Source organism: Venturia canescens, chromosome 1, assembly GCF_019457755.1.
Source record: "Venturia canescens isolate UGA chromosome 1, ASM1945775v1, whole genome shotgun sequence".
Taxonomy (NCBI): Eukaryota; Metazoa; Arthropoda; class Insecta; order Hymenoptera; family Ichneumonidae; genus Venturia; species Venturia canescens.
Window position 1 is genome coordinate 13,957,911 of NC_057421.1, and position 18,725 is coordinate 13,976,635.

Below are 18,725 nucleotides of genomic sequence, written 5' to 3' on the forward strand. Positions count from 1 at the left end.
TGCAATCCGTAGTTCTTCAAGCCGCACCGATGCTTCGCGAAATAAACAAATTGGTGAATTGCAAATATTTTTTTCCCCCGCGTTGCAAACCCCGGCGTCGTTATTTTGAATTATTCCAAAATAATTTTCAATTGAAATACTCGTTTACAAAAATCCTACCGAATGAATAAACGCAAATCGAAGCTCGCTCTCTTCAAAAAGATGAAAATGCGATGTTTCATGCACAAACCCAAATGTTGCGATGATATTTATTGCAAAAAATAAATGAACTGGGTAGACGGATGATATCCTCAGATAGCCTCCTCTCCCTCGGCATTCCTACGAGGAGTGAGCGTCTGAGTCACAAAAAACAATGGTAATCTATCGGGGGACTCACACAGCTGCTCTCCGCAGGCTCACGTACTTTCTCTCTCTGTCACACAGACGCGACACACTCGCACGCACACACTGCTCTCGTACTACCTCGTTATGCTTTTTTTTCTTTCATTTCCTCCCCCTCCACCCGGCCCAACTGGCGTCCGGTACTTATACAGGGTGACTCGAGAGTTCTGAGATAACGGACGAGAAGGGAAAGGCAAAAAAGTGCTGAATTTTCAATTCTCGTTGACAATGGCCTCGTGGAAAGTCATTTTGGGAGCGATCGTTTCATCAGGTTTTAACGCGCAAGTTTTTCGAGACGAAAACGCTGAAGCAATTGGCACAACGCTCTCCGGGCAAAAGTAATATGAGTTTTTATATTTCATTCGAGCAATGCAGTTCGCATATGACGCTGAGAAAATAACGAGATATCTGAGGTCACAGGAGCACCACTGTATCGCTTGCAATTCGAGCCGTATCGCATATGAGAGAGCAAACTAAATGCGGAGCCCCGATGATGAAAACAAAAACTCGATAAAAATATATTGCTGCGAACGAAGCAAATGCTCGGTGTGTGAGCCAAATATAAAGTGCAGAATGAAAATTTTACGAAAAACTTTGCATCTCGTCCACTCGACTCCTCTACGATTTATTCGCAACGTTCTCGTAGAAATGACCTTCGAAATTCATGAAAATATACGACGCTGAAGTTTCCAACGTTGGACTCCAACGAAATGAGCGAAAAAAACGTTTTTAATTCACCAACTTTTTTATTTCACGAATCGTTGGTGCAGCTTGAAAAACTACGAATCGCAAATTTGGCAGGGAACAAAATAGGAGAATTACTGGAATTATTGGAGAGTTTTTTTCGATTATTTCGTTGGACTCCAACGTTGGAAACTTCAGCGTCATGAAAATATTGGATTTTCAGTTAACTTACTACCCCCGATTCGACGACGCGCTGAAGCTTGCAACGTTCGAATCCAACGAAATGAAGGAAATTGACGATGCTGAAGTTTCCAACGTTGGAGTCCAACGAAATGATCTAAAAAACTGTCCAATAATTTCAGTAATTCTCCAATTTATCTCCAGTCGAATTTGTACTTTGTATTTTTTCAATCTACACAATTATGATTCGTGAAATAAAAAACTGATGGATACATCATTTTATTTTCATTCATTTCGTTGAACTCCAACGTTAGAAACTTCAGCGTCGTGGAAATTTTGTGACTGACCAATTTCTCGAAGTATCGGTGCAAGTTGAAAAACTACGAATTGCGAATTCGGCGCAGGATACGAAATTGGAGAGTTACTGGAATCATTGGAGGGTTTTTTTACCCCATTTCGTTGGACTCCAACTTTGCAAACTTCGGCGTCACCCAATCCGCAAATATCGAGATCGCAAACGAATCCCGAATGTAAATATAATAAACCTGAAACGCAGCACGAATGCTGTAAAAAACTAGAGACTTATGCCCTTTGGACAGTCACCTGTAAAATCATGAAAATCAATGGTTTCGATTCAAGAAACAAAATGTTGAAATGCCAAAGTTACCAAGCACAACGAAAAAAAATTACAAAAGAAGAAAACTTGGGCACGAAAAATTACAACCACAAAAAATACGAAGACGAAACATTACGAGATGATAAAAATTTCAAAAAATAAAAAAAAAAAACTGCTGTGAGTGATTTTATTGATAAATCGCTACAGAATTCATCGTGAGTAGTGACGGGCGGAATCCCGTTTCTGACGGTACATCTCAATCGTTTCGGCATAACGAGAAAATCGAATTTCTTGTGCGAGTTTTTAGAAAAAGGAATAAAAAAAGTGAATTCAACAAAACATTCGTTTCAAAAAGTGCTCTGTCGAAGGGACAATGGACAAAATGTCCTACTGAAAAGTGCAATAAAAAAAGGGAATTTTGCTGGAATTGAGTCCAATGGGAAAGAAAGAGAAAAGAAAGTTCTACTTTTTATTGTTATAGAGAAGGCTAGGAAATTGTACGAAAGAGAGCTGCGATTATGCAGGTATAGCGAGAAAAGCGTCTAGCCAGTTACGTCTGGACGTTCTATGTATACACGTAGACGACGGAAAATCGATCCGCGCGACGTTTCACTCGCTCAAACTTTAATCAAGATGATTCACAACGAGCATTTCGCGTACTCGGTGAATGAGTCACGTATTCCATCCCCGGCTCGCGGTTCTCTCTATTTTTTCGCCTCTTCTCCCGCATTGTGGAATGACTGATAGCAGCTAACCGCGTTATTATTTTTTCCGCTTCCACATGATGCGCTATATATCGATTATTCATTCCTTACAATTGCGATATTCGTATGACGCATTTTATGATTCACAAACGTTTTTATTTATTACGCGCTCAATCAATAGCTCCAATTTTTATTCGCGATTCATATTTTCACATCTGAGATACGTTCATTTGAGTAGTTTACCTTAATTCTCTTGAAAATATTCACAATCAGCTGAACATTGGCCAACTCTGAGACTCGCTTGGCCGATTGCGAATCTCTTCGAGGGTTAGACGAGCAAAAAAAACTATTTTCACGAATTTTTTTCACCGGTATAAATCATAAATATGAATATAAAAAGTGTTGGGCCTTAAAAATACACAAAGATTTTTTAAATATTTATTTTACTTAGTTTTCGGACAGAAAAATGGGGAGAAGACAGGTCCAAAAAAGGATGGGTGTGCGCTGCTGATAAAATCTCTGGCGTGGATGATCTGAGAAGAAAAAAAATGTTTTTACATTCAATAGGTTAATGGCTATAGCGCGTGCCATATGATTTTTGATTTTTTCAAAAACGACAAAATAACGGCCATTTTTACCAAAACTACGAAAAAGCACGTTTTTCTCATCGTTTTTGGCAAAAAAAAATAGTTCGACTCGAAATTTCAAAATTCGTATGATACGCGCTACAGCTAGATTCAATGACGTTAAAGTTTGCAACGAAATAATGTTAAAAAACTCGAATAATTCCAGTAAATTTCCAACTTTGTTCCCTGACGAATTTGAAATTCGTAGTTTTCCGACCTGCACCGATACTTCGTGAAATAAAAAATTGGTGAATTACAGATGTTTTTTTCGTTCATTTCGTTGGACCTCCAACGTTGCAAACTTCAGCATCGTTAGATTCGCGAAGAAAACGTGGTAAAATTTTGGTAAGGATCGGTTCAATACTTTCGGAGATTTTCTCAACGAGCCGTCCAAAAAGGTAATTTCGAGAAAAACGCGTTTGAAGAAAGGCAGGCTCGCGGTGCCGCGCTGGGCGGTGCGTATCAGCGGGCTCGGACAGCCGAGTAAACGTCGCTCAAAAGTACACTTGGACCGATGAGATACTTTCGAAAAATGCAATAAAAAAATCGTCGTTTATTCCAGTTACGGTAGACCGCTCAAATTCTGCGCTTTCGTTCTGCTTTCTTAGTTTTTTACCACTCGCAATTCCTGAAACACTCGCGTCAACGAAATTCCACGTTTGACGCTTTCACGCGATTTTCAAATTTCAATTTCTCATTACAGAGCTCTCGATCGTCGATTCGATGTCGATAAGAAAACCGCCAATCAAAATCGCTGCCAAAAACCTCTGGCTAAAGTTTCAGGCTGTCGGTCACGAAGTTTCTGTAAGAAATCGAAAGTTAGAGCAACAGAGTCCACAAATTTAGATCCACAGATACACGTGCGTGAGCGTTTCGATCGAGCGAATCGCTGAAGTGTTCACAAAGCTTCAGCATCGCAGCGGAGAGCACTGCGAACACAGACAATACGTACATTCGTGCGGTGAAGCTATCAGCAGAAAATGTTCTCTTTCACTCTCCCTTCAAATACAAATTGGCCTGCCGGCACGGGCTGTCCCCTCAATATTATTCGCAAGCGCAAGTAGTCCAGGTACGAATCCCCGAGGTCGACGTCGGTGTCGCCGGCAGCACTCGCAGACCCGGTGACTCGGGTCACGCGACTAGAATCGTTGATTCGTTCCACGTAAAGGGTGTCCGCGAGGAGCTCGCCCGATGACAGCACTTTGAATTGTTATTACGATGGTTCGGAGTAGCCGACGTCAGGGACGAAATGGGACCGAGCGAGAACGCTCGCAATTCCGAGGCTTTATCTCCCACCGGAATTCTCAATTTGGCGCCAAATCATTGAGTCGCCTTTGAACATAAAATCGAGGTGACACTGAAGTTTCCAACGTCGGAGTCCAACGAAATGGTCTGAAAAAACTCTCCAACAATTCCAGTAATTCTTCAATTCTGTTACCTGCCTAATTTGCAATTCGTAGTTTTTCAGTCTGCATCAACGATTCGTAAGATAAAAAATTGGTCAATTACAAATGTTATTTTCCTCAATTTCGTTGGACCCCGACGTTGCAAACTTCAGCATCGTAAATCGAGAATGAAATTCGATTTCATTCTCGAATCCAACTGACTTTCGTCGTCCATCCTTCATCGATTCCAATCGTACCCAAAGGCCACGAACCTGTGCTGCCCCTGTCACCTTCACGACGCTGAAGTTTGCAACGTTGGAGTCCAACGAAATATTCTGAAAAAACTGTTTAATAATTCCACTAAATCTCCAATTTTGTTCTCGCCCGAATTAGCAACTCGCAGTTTTTCAACCTACACCAATTATTCGTGAAATAAACAATTGGCTAATAACACATTTTTTTTTTCGTTCATTTCGTTCAACGTTGCAAACTTCAGCGTCGTTCATGTTCGACGAAACACATCGTCGAGTTTTCGAGCACACTGTAGAGCTAGGCTGGTCATAAATATTGGCGTTCAATTTCAGACGAGCAGTAGACACTCCACGCTACTTACGCTCATAGTTACATGTCGTGTTCTCTGTACGTCGAGAAGCAGGGACAGAGGATGAGAACAAGCGTCGATGTGTCGGGCGCCTCACTGTCTCTGCGTGTTTCTTTTACCTCGTGCTTCTACTATTTTTCTCCCTACCGAGCGATCAATGATTTTCTGCCCCGTGCTCGCCTTCGATGCATCGCATTATTTGTTCGTCCGAGTTTTAAACCCAAAAATATGATTTTGAAGGAGCTCCAAGTCGGATTTCGTCAGCGCTCGCCCTTCGACGAGAAGGATTTTTTCCTTTCAGCCACCGGCGGGAGAGAAACTTCCGAAGGAATTCGCTCAACTCTGCGCACTTGGAGCTGAAAACGTGTTTATGAAATTAGTGTTCATTACGACGGAGCGAAAAGTCTTTTCATTACGAGACTATTTTTTAATGTACGGACAAACTTCTGCGATGAAAAATGTCACCGGGGGAGAACAAGTGCACGAGGAAACGCGGAGCTCCGCGAAATGGAGGAAAAACGGAGGGGAAGAGCAGCGACCGGGGAAGGGGTTGGGCCGAGACACGATAACGTCTCGAGGAGCAGCGGCTCGACTAGCTCGCCTCGCGTGTTCTCCGCCGACGCTGTTTCGCCTCACCAATTGACCGGACAAGAATAGAGAAAATTATTCCTCTCAATTTGACGCAATTTAAAGGAATTAAACCGGACGCTATCTCTTTCCGTCCCTTTTTCTCTATCCCGGCTCTCGACCGCGAGGGAGAATCTTCCACTCTATTTTCTCCGACTTTTTTCCAGTCTCGTCTACGCTCCGGTCTCTACAAATTTCCCTCTCGTTTCACAGGCTCCGATAAACATTTCTGGTCTCGGGGCATGGGAATGGTTGGTGGGAGCGAATCGTCACTGGGCTCCCTGGGATGACGGATTGACGAGTATGAAATTGAACCGAGAAAAATCTCGAGCGTCGGTGGAAAATGGTCCGAAGCAAAATAAAAACGCTTTTATCGCATCTGCGAGCCTTCCAACATCTCATTTTTCCACACTTTGAGTATAAAATTCTTCACGAAACAAATCGTGGTGTTTTCGTATGCGTGCGTCCCAGTAACTCAACTCATCGAAGACATTTTTCGCTCGAACTTGATCCTGACGAGTATCGCGGTACGACGAAAGAGCTTTTTGATAAATCGCATTAACATTCCCTCCTGCTAATCTCCCTCTGACGTCTCGATCCTGAGATGCAAAACAAAATAATCGACTTGGATTACGAGAGCCCCTCGCTTCGGAGAAAAACTGCAACGAGAGCCCTGCCTAAGCTCTGTTTTTCTGATCGCAATCCTCAAGTCGTATTTCCATACGCGCAACAGCTCTTCCAACTGTGTCTCGCGTCGGTCCATTCGACTTTATATTTCTGATCGATTTTTATTCGCTGATTATTGAGACCGTTTTCCTCTTCTCGTATGTTACGTCATCGAACAAACAACGACGTGTGCTTGAACGATACTGAAAATAGAATCTTCTTCGGTCTAAGAATTTTACGAGCAAGGCGGAGCTGTTTTTTCTTCAATATTTTATCCTCGATTGGATTCTGCGCCATTTTTATCGATCGACATTCATTTTTCATTGGGAAAAAAAATTCATTCTTCCGCTCATACGTTTCGCTGCAGTGGTAACGTCCACTTTTCATGCTCGTCGGTAATTCGTGTGTTTCGAAAAATTTTCCAAACACTTCGACCAATGACCCAACTCGCTGCTCCGAGATCCCCGAGACCATCGAGTAAAATCCTTCGGCACGTAGTTTCGCGTGGAAATTCATAGCGAATAGTATCGACGATATATTTTCGAGTCGGAAAAATCGGTTGTTTTTCTTTCCACAATGTTCGTCGAGCCAAGCTCACTTTTCCGGGGTCTCGCTCGATTATGTGTTCGCCATTTTTTCGTCAATCCGCAAAAAAGCGTTTTCATTAATAGAGTAATGGACTGCGGTGTTCGCAGGAGCTCTGAAAGTGACAAAATTACGTAGTTTTTTACGACCCTGAAGTTTGCAACGTTGGAGTCCAACGAGATGAACGAAAAAAACATTTACCATTCACCAATTTTTTATTTCACGAAGTATTGGCGCGGACTGAAAAACTATGAATTGCAAATTCGAGAGAGAACAGAATTGGAGAATTACTGAAATTTTGGAGAGTTTTTTTAGCCCATTTCGTTGGACTCCAACGTTGCAAACTTCAGCGTCACAGTTTTTTCACGTCGCGGAGAAAGGAATGACGGAAATCACGCTCCGCGGAAAACTGGTTTTCAAGTTATCTACGCCGGAAGCGGCCGCGATGCGCACGCTCCGGTTTATCTTCACATCGTCATACGAGTTGAGGCGAAAAATTTGCCGGAAAGCTTCGGCAAGCCGAGCAGAATCGTACCGAATGTTGAAAAATCGTAGTTTGGAAAATGAGAAACGAAGGCACCATTTGGGGAGTGGCACGAAAGAGGGAAGGGGCGGGCCAACCGGCGTAAGAAATTAGCGTAAAATAGTGAGGCCGGGGAAAAGGGTTTGACGCGAATGCTCACTGTGTTTCAGCGCTCGAGTAATTTCCATATATTTTTCCAGGCCTATATTTCGCTGCACGATCGAAGCGGCTATTAATTCGTTGAAATTCTTTCACGCGGTACTCACTTTTCGCTCCTTCTGTTCCTTCCATTATTAATAGAGCATCAGTGAGCGATATAACTCGGCCCATTTATAAGAGTAGCTGACTAATAAATCGACACGAGAGGAAGAGAGCGAGGGAGCAATATTTTATAAATAGATTCGCTCGACCGAGGGTTACGGTCACATATCATCGCAATCCCACATTCCGATCTCCATTCATCCAGCCATTCGCCATCATCTCCCATCGATAACGCTCTCATAAGGCTTTTTTCCAATTCTGACGAGTGAAACCTCCTTGGAATGGCGTATTTTCGCCTTATTTTTGGAGCGTTCAATCAGTTTCGCATGTTATGCTTAAAACCGTGTTGAAACGGGTGTCGCATATTGCCGCAATTGTATAGGACGAGCGATCTGTCGCGTGTCATGAGCTCGTGAAACAACGCGTCGCTTATAATTACACTTTTTTTCTTTGACCCTGACTCCCCGACGAAAAACAGTACGATTCGGGCTTACCTTCTCCACGACAATTTGTAACAATATCGATTGGGCGCGTCGATAAAGTTTAATGGAGTGTAATAACTGGCTCTCCGAAGGCTTGTTACGCAGTTCGTTACTTCGTTTCGCATAATAAAAATGGAGGAAGTGAGTTTTCGATATTTTCAATGGAAAATGGTGTAAAATCTCGGACGCCGACGATCATCGATTTATTTTAACTGGAACGATATCTTTTTGGATAATTTTTTCGTTCAACGTTCATTCGAATGAGACATGAAAGTAAGGAAAGTGATAAAATCATCGATTTTTATTTTTTTCGATAAGCAGTGTCGAAGTTCGTACTCACAATTTACGGATCCCTAAAGAGAAAATGTAAATTGCATATGTGTGAGTAAGCGCTCTTCGTTCCCGACTAGTTTTGCGTGCGACGCCAGGCACGAGTTTCGCGTCTGGTCGTTGCGGCGCCTTCAACTTCACCCCTCTGTGCACCGCTCCGATCCGCCGTGGTGAGGTGCCCGATTGTACACGTCTCTTTTGTTGTGCACACAGGAAAATATGAGAAACCGAGTACTCGAAGTACTCGAAGTTCGTGCAACGTGTTTCGAGAGATAAAAGGGCGGGGGGAGGGATAAGGTCAAAACGGGAGTTAGGGGGCGAGGGGATTTCCTGGTTGCCATGTGGAGAAGTCTATTTTAACCCCTCGTTTTGTTTCCCCTCTTCCGCCCCACGTGCCCACTGAATGAGGGTGTCGATGTATTTCCCGCGAGCCACCGACACTCGTCGTCATCACGTACACTTCTCGGAATCGCGCACGAGCGAATCGAATTTTCAATGGAGTTTACATGACGGTTTTAGAACTCATTTTTGGCGATCTCCGACCCCTCGCTCGAACGCGCCTCAAACTTTTGTTTTTAACGGGAGAATTTATAAATCGTTTTCCGTTTAATGTCGTTTTCGAATGTTTTCTCTCCGACGCTCTTTCAAGCATTTTCCTCCATTTTCATCTCCATCGATTTCGTTTCTTTTTATATTTATGTCGGAGAGCGCGATGAAAATTAACGAACGATATGAACGTGTTGAACTGCAAGGACGAAAACTTCTGCCAAGAGATTTTATTTTAATTGAATTATTACTCGTTGCCTCTTGTCAGTATGCAGAGAATGATTGTTCTTCGAGGATATTAATTCGATTCGTTTTTATTGATGTTACAGTGGCCTGAATTTCCAAGATCTCATGGCGAGACAGGGAGTCATCGATTCGCCACCGAAAACTCCGTTCATCATGGGCTCCGAGTGTTCCGGTGATATCGAAGCAGTTGGCGAAGGAGTGGAAAACTTCAAAGTACGAATTGGCTATCCGTACAGGATAAATTAATCCAATTTTTTTCTGTTACGATGAAAATCGGAAAAAGATCAAGCGATTTGCACGAAAAACGATTTTTACGGAGTTATGAATTCCTATTCGAAGCAGCCTTCTTTTCGTGTCTCAAGGAAACTCGTTATCGAATGCTAATGCCATCACACGGCTTGCGCCAAGAGTTTGTCGAAGCAAAGTCCACTCAGGCTATTCCTACATCAACCCCTCCGTCTTATCAAGCACGATATTTTCGATTCGCTTCCACTTTGAGACCACCCTCGACGAAATTACATTTTCTCAGAGTGCTTTACCGTCGTTGTACTAGAGGAAGTATTGAGGAAAACATCCGGAAGCTTATGTTTTCCGTCATGCTACTTTTCCCCTTTATTTCCCCCTTTATTATCTTTTAATCCTTGAAACGAACACGAAATGAGGACATTCTTCATTTGCTTCATTACTTTCATTATTATTGAGTCTTCGTAGAATTCGTTTATCTTTCCAATTAAACAAATTTTTTTACGTAAATGTACATGAAAAAATGTTCGAAAAAAACAATGCAAAACCACGAGACAAATATTTTTCGATGTAAAACTGTTACCGGAAGCAAGCAAAAAAACGGTGAAATTACTGTTTCCCGTTACAAATTTCGTCTTCATTAAAGCAGTTGGTTAAATAGTGAGAGCAATGAACTTCGTTCATTGGTTAAATCGCGAAAAAAGTTTTGCTTGTTTCTTCAATATTAGAGAGCTCGATACGATAACAAATAAGATTGCTTCGGCCTGATAATTCTCAAATCCGTTGCGAGCCATTGTTAATAATATAAACTTATTTTTAGTCCTGATCGGAATGGTTAATTTCAATTCAGATGTGAAGAGAGTTTTAGTATCTCCATCGAGATAAAAAAGAAAATGAGTCAACCCCCTTGGTAGGATATTGAAGAGGGAGTGTCGAGAAACTTCTGCCATATTCCATTCGACCCCGCGAGATTGTGTGAGCTCTCAGGGTCGTGGCCAAGAAAGCACACGTGTAAATGACCTGCTCGTCCGGGTGGTTGAACTGAGAATCCCTCGAGAGGATTCAGGGGTCGCAAACCGAAAAGGCCCTTTTATGACTCCTTTCGAAGGCTTAGTTCTACTGTTGCTCTTCCCTACTTTCCTCTGGTTTCCTTATTTTTGTTGAATTAAAAAAAAAAACTGTAGCTCAACATTTCCTCGGAGATGCTTAAAGTATATTATAAATTTTACTTTTTTTTTTTAAATAAGATTGTCGTTCTATTTCGAAGATATTTTCATCGTCGAGATTTCCATGCCAAAGCTGTAGATTTTTCAACAAATTTTCTCGAAACTGTTATTGAATAAAATTCAATATTTTATGACAATTACCGTCAAATCGTATTGCAGTATCAGAATTTATAATTCGTAGCTTTCTACATCTTATTTTTTCTTCATTCTGTTCATTCGAGCTACGAACGATGCGGAAGAAAGTCAATAATCGAATCCCATACATCAGTATTTGTGGTGTGGTTGAAAATACATTATTTTTGTTGTGTTTCAGGTCGGTGATCGAGTTGTCGCTTTACCGGACCACAAAGCTTGGTCTGAGCTTGTCGCAGTTCCAGCGACTTCGGTTTTCGCTCTGCCAGAAGGTATGAGTTACTTGGACGCTGCAGCTATCACTATGAACTACACTGTCGCCTACATACTACTGTTCGACTTGACGTGTCTGACGCCTGGCAAGAGTCTCTTGCTCCACAGCGCCGGAGGTGGTGTGGTACGTATCAGCAAAATAAACATTTCAAACCATCGAAAATAATCCTGCAAAAAATAGCTGAGCTTCAAAATGGGACAAAAACCTTGTAGAACATCGAAGGATTGAGAATTGTAAACAAAGCTGTGGTGATTCGATCAATAATCGAAGTATTCGATGAAAAATTGAATGGCACCTGCGGAGCTGATGTAATATTTTGTCCAAATGGACGTTGAAGAAATTATTTATCGTCAATTCACTACGCTCGTGAGTTAGGATTTCGAAATTGGAAGTGCGTCGACAGCTTCCTGCCTCGAATTTGATGGAATCTCTGGGTTTCCTTACTCCGACAACTTTTTCGAGGTTTTCCACGTCTGGTGGCGGGTCTCGCACACAACGCGATATTATTTCACTAAGGACACGGACGAGTGAGAGAGAAGAACGAGAAGAAAGCGATAGAGAGAGGAATTGAAAGGGCGACGTCAATTGTCAGGGATTCGAACTATGCGAACGAACACGAGTGACCGTCACATAGCCATGCTGTGAGTGCGCGTGTACGTGCTAAAGGAGTTCGGAACGAGAGGGATTCAACGACGAGTACTATATGGGTTCTCGTTTCACCACATGCCAGTCCTTAATTATCCAATGAAACTTAACGAGACGTGGCTAAGGGCACAAAAATCCCACGACAACTAGACAGCCGCGCGGACTTGATACGTGTATTACGTACCCTCAAAAGCTTTTCATTCGTCAAATGTCCATTCAAAGTAAAATCCATTCAGAATCTGTCATGAAGAAAAAAAAGTAACACGAAATAAGTATTATCGAAGTCTCAGACTATTTGTATCCGACTCTGCATACAGGAATACTAAAAGGTGAATTTTTCACAGTAAAATACGACGGTTCCATCAATCGGATAATTATTTGATTGACTGTTAGGTTCGAGTTTACTAAAAAGTTTATAAAAATCATTATCAGCACCCAGGAATCAGCTATTTCTCATTCCACCAAATTCTTTTTTGTTTTTAATTTAGGAACGATCAAGAAAAAGGTAAATTTTCGGAGTATTTACAAAGATTCTTCAAAATGAATATTCAATATTGTTGAGAGCAGGTGAAAAATTGACAAAATTCGTCATTTCCCACTAGCCCTTTGAAAAAAAGCTCAAAAAGTCATTCGACGAATTCCTGACCCGATTCTTTCCGTTTCGCAAATTTTAATTCGCCTTCAAAGATATTTTTCTGCTGTTTCGATATATTTTTCTGAAAAAATTCAGCCGATGAGGAGTCGCCTCGAGGGTTGGTTTCGCAAATTCAACTTGGCGAGCCGGCATCGCCCAAGATTCGCCTCGACCGATCAATACTGTTCAACAGGTTACCACTACACGTTCCTCTAGGCTCTCCCCGCGGAACTCCCCGACGGGCGGAACGCTCGGCAGGTCTACGAACGGAAGTTGGGAAAATGGAAAAACCAACTCCCACTCCCTCGGTGAAGAGGAACGAGGGGGTGGCCCAGGAGGATAAGGGATGCTGAGTCGTGGTCCGCACTAGCGCCACCAGACGATTGGGTATTCGTGCTAACGTACTCGTTGCCTGGCAACTCGTGATTCTACCTACGCCCACCTTCCAACGTCTCCAACTATTTTATACCATGTAGACCATGTCCTTGGAACTTTCTGTTGTGGCATCCACTTGCGATGCGATATCATGACTTTCTATCAGTGCTAATTTTTATCTTCTCGGTTCTTTCTATTGTCGAACGATTGACATTGAAAAACGAGGATCGCCATTGATTTTCCCACGGGAAAGTCATTTATTTTGTCAATCCCTCATTCTCGTTTCTTATTTTACAACCATTTTTAGAAACGATTCTAAGCTTCGATTACATCAAATTTAATCAGCTGAGCTCGCTGAGTAAAGCAGATATACAATATTCTATGAAAATGATTGTTGCTTCGATTTTCTTGTGGGAAATTTTTCATTCCGAGTTGAAACGACGAATTTTTAAAATCATTAATATTTGGAGTTCACTTTGAATTCATTGTGAATTTTAAGTGCGTTTTATTAAGGTGGATATGCGTAGAGAAGATAACTTTTTTCATTTCCGAAAGCGTCGGACGCGATGCTTAATTATAATTTGAGGATTTCAAAGGATTTCCTTGAGGAAATGAACGGCAGATTCCATAGAATATCAAGAGTGCGTTCTCTGCAGCGGAATCGACCACTCTCTCCCACAGAACCCGACCGCGCCCGTCCGCGCTCAACTTTTTGCTGGCTCAATTCACCACGTGGCACTTGAAAAAATATTTTAACGAGGGCAAATAGTTTTTAGGACTCCCTTCGATCAAGATTTCATCTCCGTATGAGTGTGATTCCGAAAAAAGATTTTCGACGTCAACAGAAAATTGACGTTTTCCTGATCAGTTATTTTTTACATTTTTCGCAATTTGAACAAAGTTCTGTAAACATCTTTTTCGCTAAAAGTTCTTCCAATTGACACAGCTTCGGATACAAGCGGAGGTGAACACTAACAAAAGTCTTCGAGAGAGTATTTTGCACACTTTTCTCGGAAAGGATGAATGCCCACTTGTGTTGAAAATTCTCGTAGAGTTCATGGCCTGCTTGTCTTCTTTGTTTCTACTTTCTCTCGAGGTCTCCCTACAGCATCTTCTTCTTTTTACAGCTTGATAAAGACCACACAGACGCGGCTGTCCAGCTTCGCGCATTTATAAAAGCGCCTTTATGAATGACGAGCCTCGATTGGTGTGTTTTTTCGTGCCTTCATTCTCCATAATTTCAATAATCATTGAAAATATCACATCGATGTAGGAAAAAATTATTAATCGGTACACATTCACCATGTTCCTACGTATAATCAGTTTTATTATACATTAATATACTCTTGAAGAAGAGCTAATTTCGTGCCAATCTCGAATTCGAAATTGGAAATCATTCAAGGAAAAAAAACTTATCAACATGAAAAATTTCATCGTCCCACAAAATTTTGGTACAAAAGACTCGTCACTTGAACCTTATAACAATGTTTAATTGTTGCGTGCGTTTTTTCATTCCAGGGTCAGGCAGTTGTACAATTGGCGAAAACTGTTGAGGACGTTACGATCTTCGGCGTTTGCAGCAAGTCCAAGCACGAGGAGCTCAAAACGGTCGGTACGATTGATCATCTTCTCGAGCGTGGCAGCGACTACAGTCACGAAGTCAGAAAGTAAGAATCGATTAAAAAATGGGTCGTCATTCGAGGGTTGCGCTTTTAGTAATTGACCAGTGGATAATGTAAAAACTTTTTATTATTTTTTTTTCCTATTTTAAACACTGCCCGACACTTGGCTCGAATCATAAAATGAGTTATTTCAATGATCGAAGATGCTCACAGATTTTTTTCTTTTTAGAGTTTCTCCTGAGGGCGTTGATATTGTTCTCGACTGTGTTGGTGGCGAGGAATGGAACAGAGGATTCGCCTTACTGAAACCCATGGGAAAATACGTTCTTTACGGATCGAGCAATGTCGTGACCGGTGAAACGAAAAGCTTCTTCTCCGTTGCCCGATACGTGAGTTTAAAATTTATGGTTTTCGTCATTTTGTTTAATCTTTGATGACCGTATCAATGAGAGAAGGCGATGATCGATCGTCAACGATTAATGCTCATTTCCAAGTTGATACTGGAGTCTCATATTTATAATGAACTTTCAATTTTTAATGAACGTTTGGTGTACAGTGGTGGACGATGGACAAAGTATCACCGATTAAGCTCTTCGAGGACAATAAAACTCTGTCGGGACTGAATCTCCGTCGTTTGATGCATCAACACGGTGCTCACGCTTTTGTAAGGAGAGCAGTAAAGCAGGTATACCAATTGTGGGCTGAAGGAAAGATAAAGCCACGTGTTGACTCAACGTGGGCACTCGAGGATGTACCCGAAGCGATGCAGAAGATGCACGACCGCAAGAACATCGGTAAAATCGTACTTGATCCGAGTCTCGAGCCGAAACCAAAACCAATGACACCAGCGAAGGGCAAGGGGAAGGACAAGAAAGCGGCCAATCAGGAGGATAAGAAAGCATCGAGCGTTGACTCGGAGGAGGGCGAGAAAAAGAAGGAACCCGAATTGACAAATGGAACGTCCGAAGATAAATCTGACAGCGGTACATAAATAACTTGTTGAAATTGTTTTAGAATCGTTTTTTATGATCTACAATGTTTCATCTCAGTACGTATTTTTTGTACGAAACGAGAATAAATCGATTGATTCGTTGTTACAGATTCGAAGGAAAAAGAATCAAGCTGAATTACCAATGGGACTGACGAGATTTAAACGCGAAGTCGACGTCGTGATCGAGGCAAGAGCGTAGGGTACACCAACAAAAAATAAATAAAAGACACGACACGTGAAAACACGGAGGGAAGAATTTGATATTTTTTTTCTATATTTTTTCCGAGTAATACGAAATTGTTTCGAGCTCTAATAGGAAAAAACCAACGAACAACATCTTTTGGCTGAGTTGAAAAAAAAACGAGAGATATTTGCGAGTGAAGGTCGTAGCGTTCGCGCAAACGAGAAGACGAAAATAAAACTGGAATAAAATATCTAAAAGGCGTGTGGGAGCTAAGATAAGTAATCAACCAAATAAATATCAATTTTGACGTGGTCCACAATAGTAGTTTGCAGTGAATTAACAAGATTAGAACAGATGAATGAAGGAAACAAACTTTGAGGTAAACGAACAAAACAAAACGCGATTTTATTTTTAATACCATGAGTGCGATGATGTTGAGCGCCTAAAGACCGGATGGAAATAAATATCAGTTTAATTTTTCATGAAAAAAAATGCGATAGTCCGACGACGACGGAAACAAAATACAATTATAATAATAATAATAACGATACCAGGTAACAAGAAATGTCAAAACAAATATTTACGTACGAACTATCAAATATATTGCAAACAGATCGAAAATGAGAAAAAAAAACATATAGGACGTACCTTCTACTACGAATTAATCAATACCTGCTGATACGAGGAGAGGGACAAAATACATTTTTTTAAATCTATTAATCACTCTTCGACTAAATCCAATTATCGCTATTTCTACTATCCAAATACTACGCCTGCGATTGCTAGATAATAATACTGCTGCTGAGAAAACTCGTCCAAAATATTTTTTTTCCATTTTGGAGATGACAAGTTTTTTTTTCAATTCGCTCACGACGAATCACATCGAAGAAAACCACTCAATATTTTATGACAAATCGCTCACGCGGAAATGTACTGTAGCGTTTATACGGATAAAAAAAGCCTTCGTGAAAGTATCCAATAAAGATATAATAACGAGCATCCATATATTTTCGCTCAATTTTCCACTTTTTAACGAAAATATATCAATTTTTTGTAAACATCAAGCTTAAGGCCTCGATAAATTATGTTCAGTATTACTGCCAATTTGATGGTAACGCTCGCGACTGAGACACTTGTGACCAATTTTTTCTATTCCGATTGTTCAATTTTTGAAATCGGCTTTATACAAATGATGAGTAAAATATGAGAAACTAAATGGAAATTATACATTTACGTACTGTCGTCAAAATTCATTTTTAAAATAAACATATGCATATCTCCTACAAAGGAATTTCGTGAAAAAATAGTCTAAAATAATATATGTAATCGAAGGACAAAAAAGAAAGAGAAATTCAAGATTGGTCGCTTACGGGTCGGTAGAAACTTTTACTGATAGCCGAACATTCTTTTTTAAATTTGATACAAAGATAAATTTTTTATTACTACTACTGCCTTTCACCACGTTTCAGTTTGAGAAAAAAAAATATCATTTTTAAATTTAAATGAACGCGCGATGGTAAATAAACGCATTTATAAATGCTATTTTGTCGACGAAGAAACGAAGAGTCTTTTGGAAGTCTGGAAAAAATGAAGATAAGCAAATAAAAAGATGATATGAAATATGCACGTGGCTCGAGACACAGAACGCACACACCCACAAAAAAATGTGTAAGAATAAAACAGCGCATGAAGAAAAAAGATAAATAAGAAAATTGATGAAAAAAAAGAACAAACATACGAACACACGAACAAGACACTGTATATTTTACTTAAGGCTTTAAATGTTTCATCAAATAAGTATCTATTATATTATAATATATCTATATATTTGTATCGTCCATTTTGTGTCCTCTCCTCTTCCTCGCCCTTGAAAAAGCTTCCTCGTCCTCACGTACATTATTAGATATTTGGTTTGTTGAACCGAAAAACGCCGAGAATCCAGAGCACGATAGACTCGATGAAATTGAAAGAAATGGAAAAAAGAGTGGATACTTTTTTTTTTTCATTTTTTTTTTTTATAAACCCTTTATCCTTAGGTTTTCGGCTATTTTCTTGCCAGATTTAGCATACAATTGTCACTATTTTTTGGACAGAATAAATAGTTATTAGTTTGCGAACTTTTTTGCTCTTTTTCGTTAATTCCCATGAAACGGAAGTTCGTCCGTTTGCATACTGCTCGAGGTACACGACAATGAACATCGCGGTCCAGTTTAATTTCGTAACTTATGGACGAGCGTTTGAGGAGAATATTTGAAAATTCATGTACGAAAGTCGTGATCGAACATGAATTCGTCGAATAAACTATTCACAGAAACCTTAGACGTTTTTTTTTTTAACGACGGTTCGAAATATTTCTCTCGCTCTCTTTCTCTCTGTCTCTCTTACATCGTCAATCTCTCTTCCGGTCACATTTTTGGTTCAGCGAATGCAATGTGTACGTAGCGAACTTTCGTTTGTTTATTTGCTTTGTTTTTGTTCAGAGTTCCATTTTTTTCATAGTGTGACAAAAGTATAAATACCATCGTACATCGTATTGTTGCTTGTGCGTGCCTGTCTATTCGAAGTTTTATGCGTTTATTTAATCGAGTAACAACACAGTTGGTTATGAATTTTCATCCATTTTGTTTTTATTTCCATTACTTTGCTGGTTGCTTTTTTCATAACCCTCAAAATATGTTAGGTGAAAATATGGAATTCCAAGAGACGCGTGCGTATGATACGCGAGAGAGCTAAGATTCGAACAAGTGGTAGAAAAAAGGAAAAGAAAAGAAAAAAAAAAAAGAGGAAAACAAATGAATAACGAATGTAAACGGTATAAATGAAAATGCATATTAAGAAGATTATGTGTAAAATTGTAAAATTTACTTCGCACGTCAAGCGGGAGAAATCGGTGCAATTGAACGAATGAATGTACAGACACAATTATAATGAATAAAATAGTCTTGCTTCGAGTGCG

The 18,725-nt window shown here is 40.5% G+C and overlaps 1 protein-coding gene across 1 annotated transcript in view; it reads left to right on the forward strand.

The window, feature by feature from the left end:
- Positions 1-17,596, forward strand: part of LOC122416966 (synaptic vesicle membrane protein VAT-1 homolog-like) — a 29,977-nt gene extending 12,381 nt beyond the window's left edge. The window contains exons 2-7 of the mRNA XM_043430140.1: positions 9,527-9,656; positions 11,226-11,441; positions 14,491-14,639; positions 14,824-14,983; positions 15,151-15,577; positions 15,695-17,596. Coding sequence (XP_043286075.1) covers positions 9,527-9,656; positions 11,226-11,441; positions 14,491-14,639; positions 14,824-14,983; positions 15,151-15,577; positions 15,695-15,720 — 1,108 coding nt within the window. The 3' untranslated portion in view covers positions 15,721-17,596. The remainder of the gene's footprint in view (positions 1-9,526; positions 9,657-11,225; positions 11,442-14,490; positions 14,640-14,823; positions 14,984-15,150; positions 15,578-15,694) is intronic.
- The last annotated feature ends 1,129 nt before the right edge of the window (positions 17,597-18,725 follow it).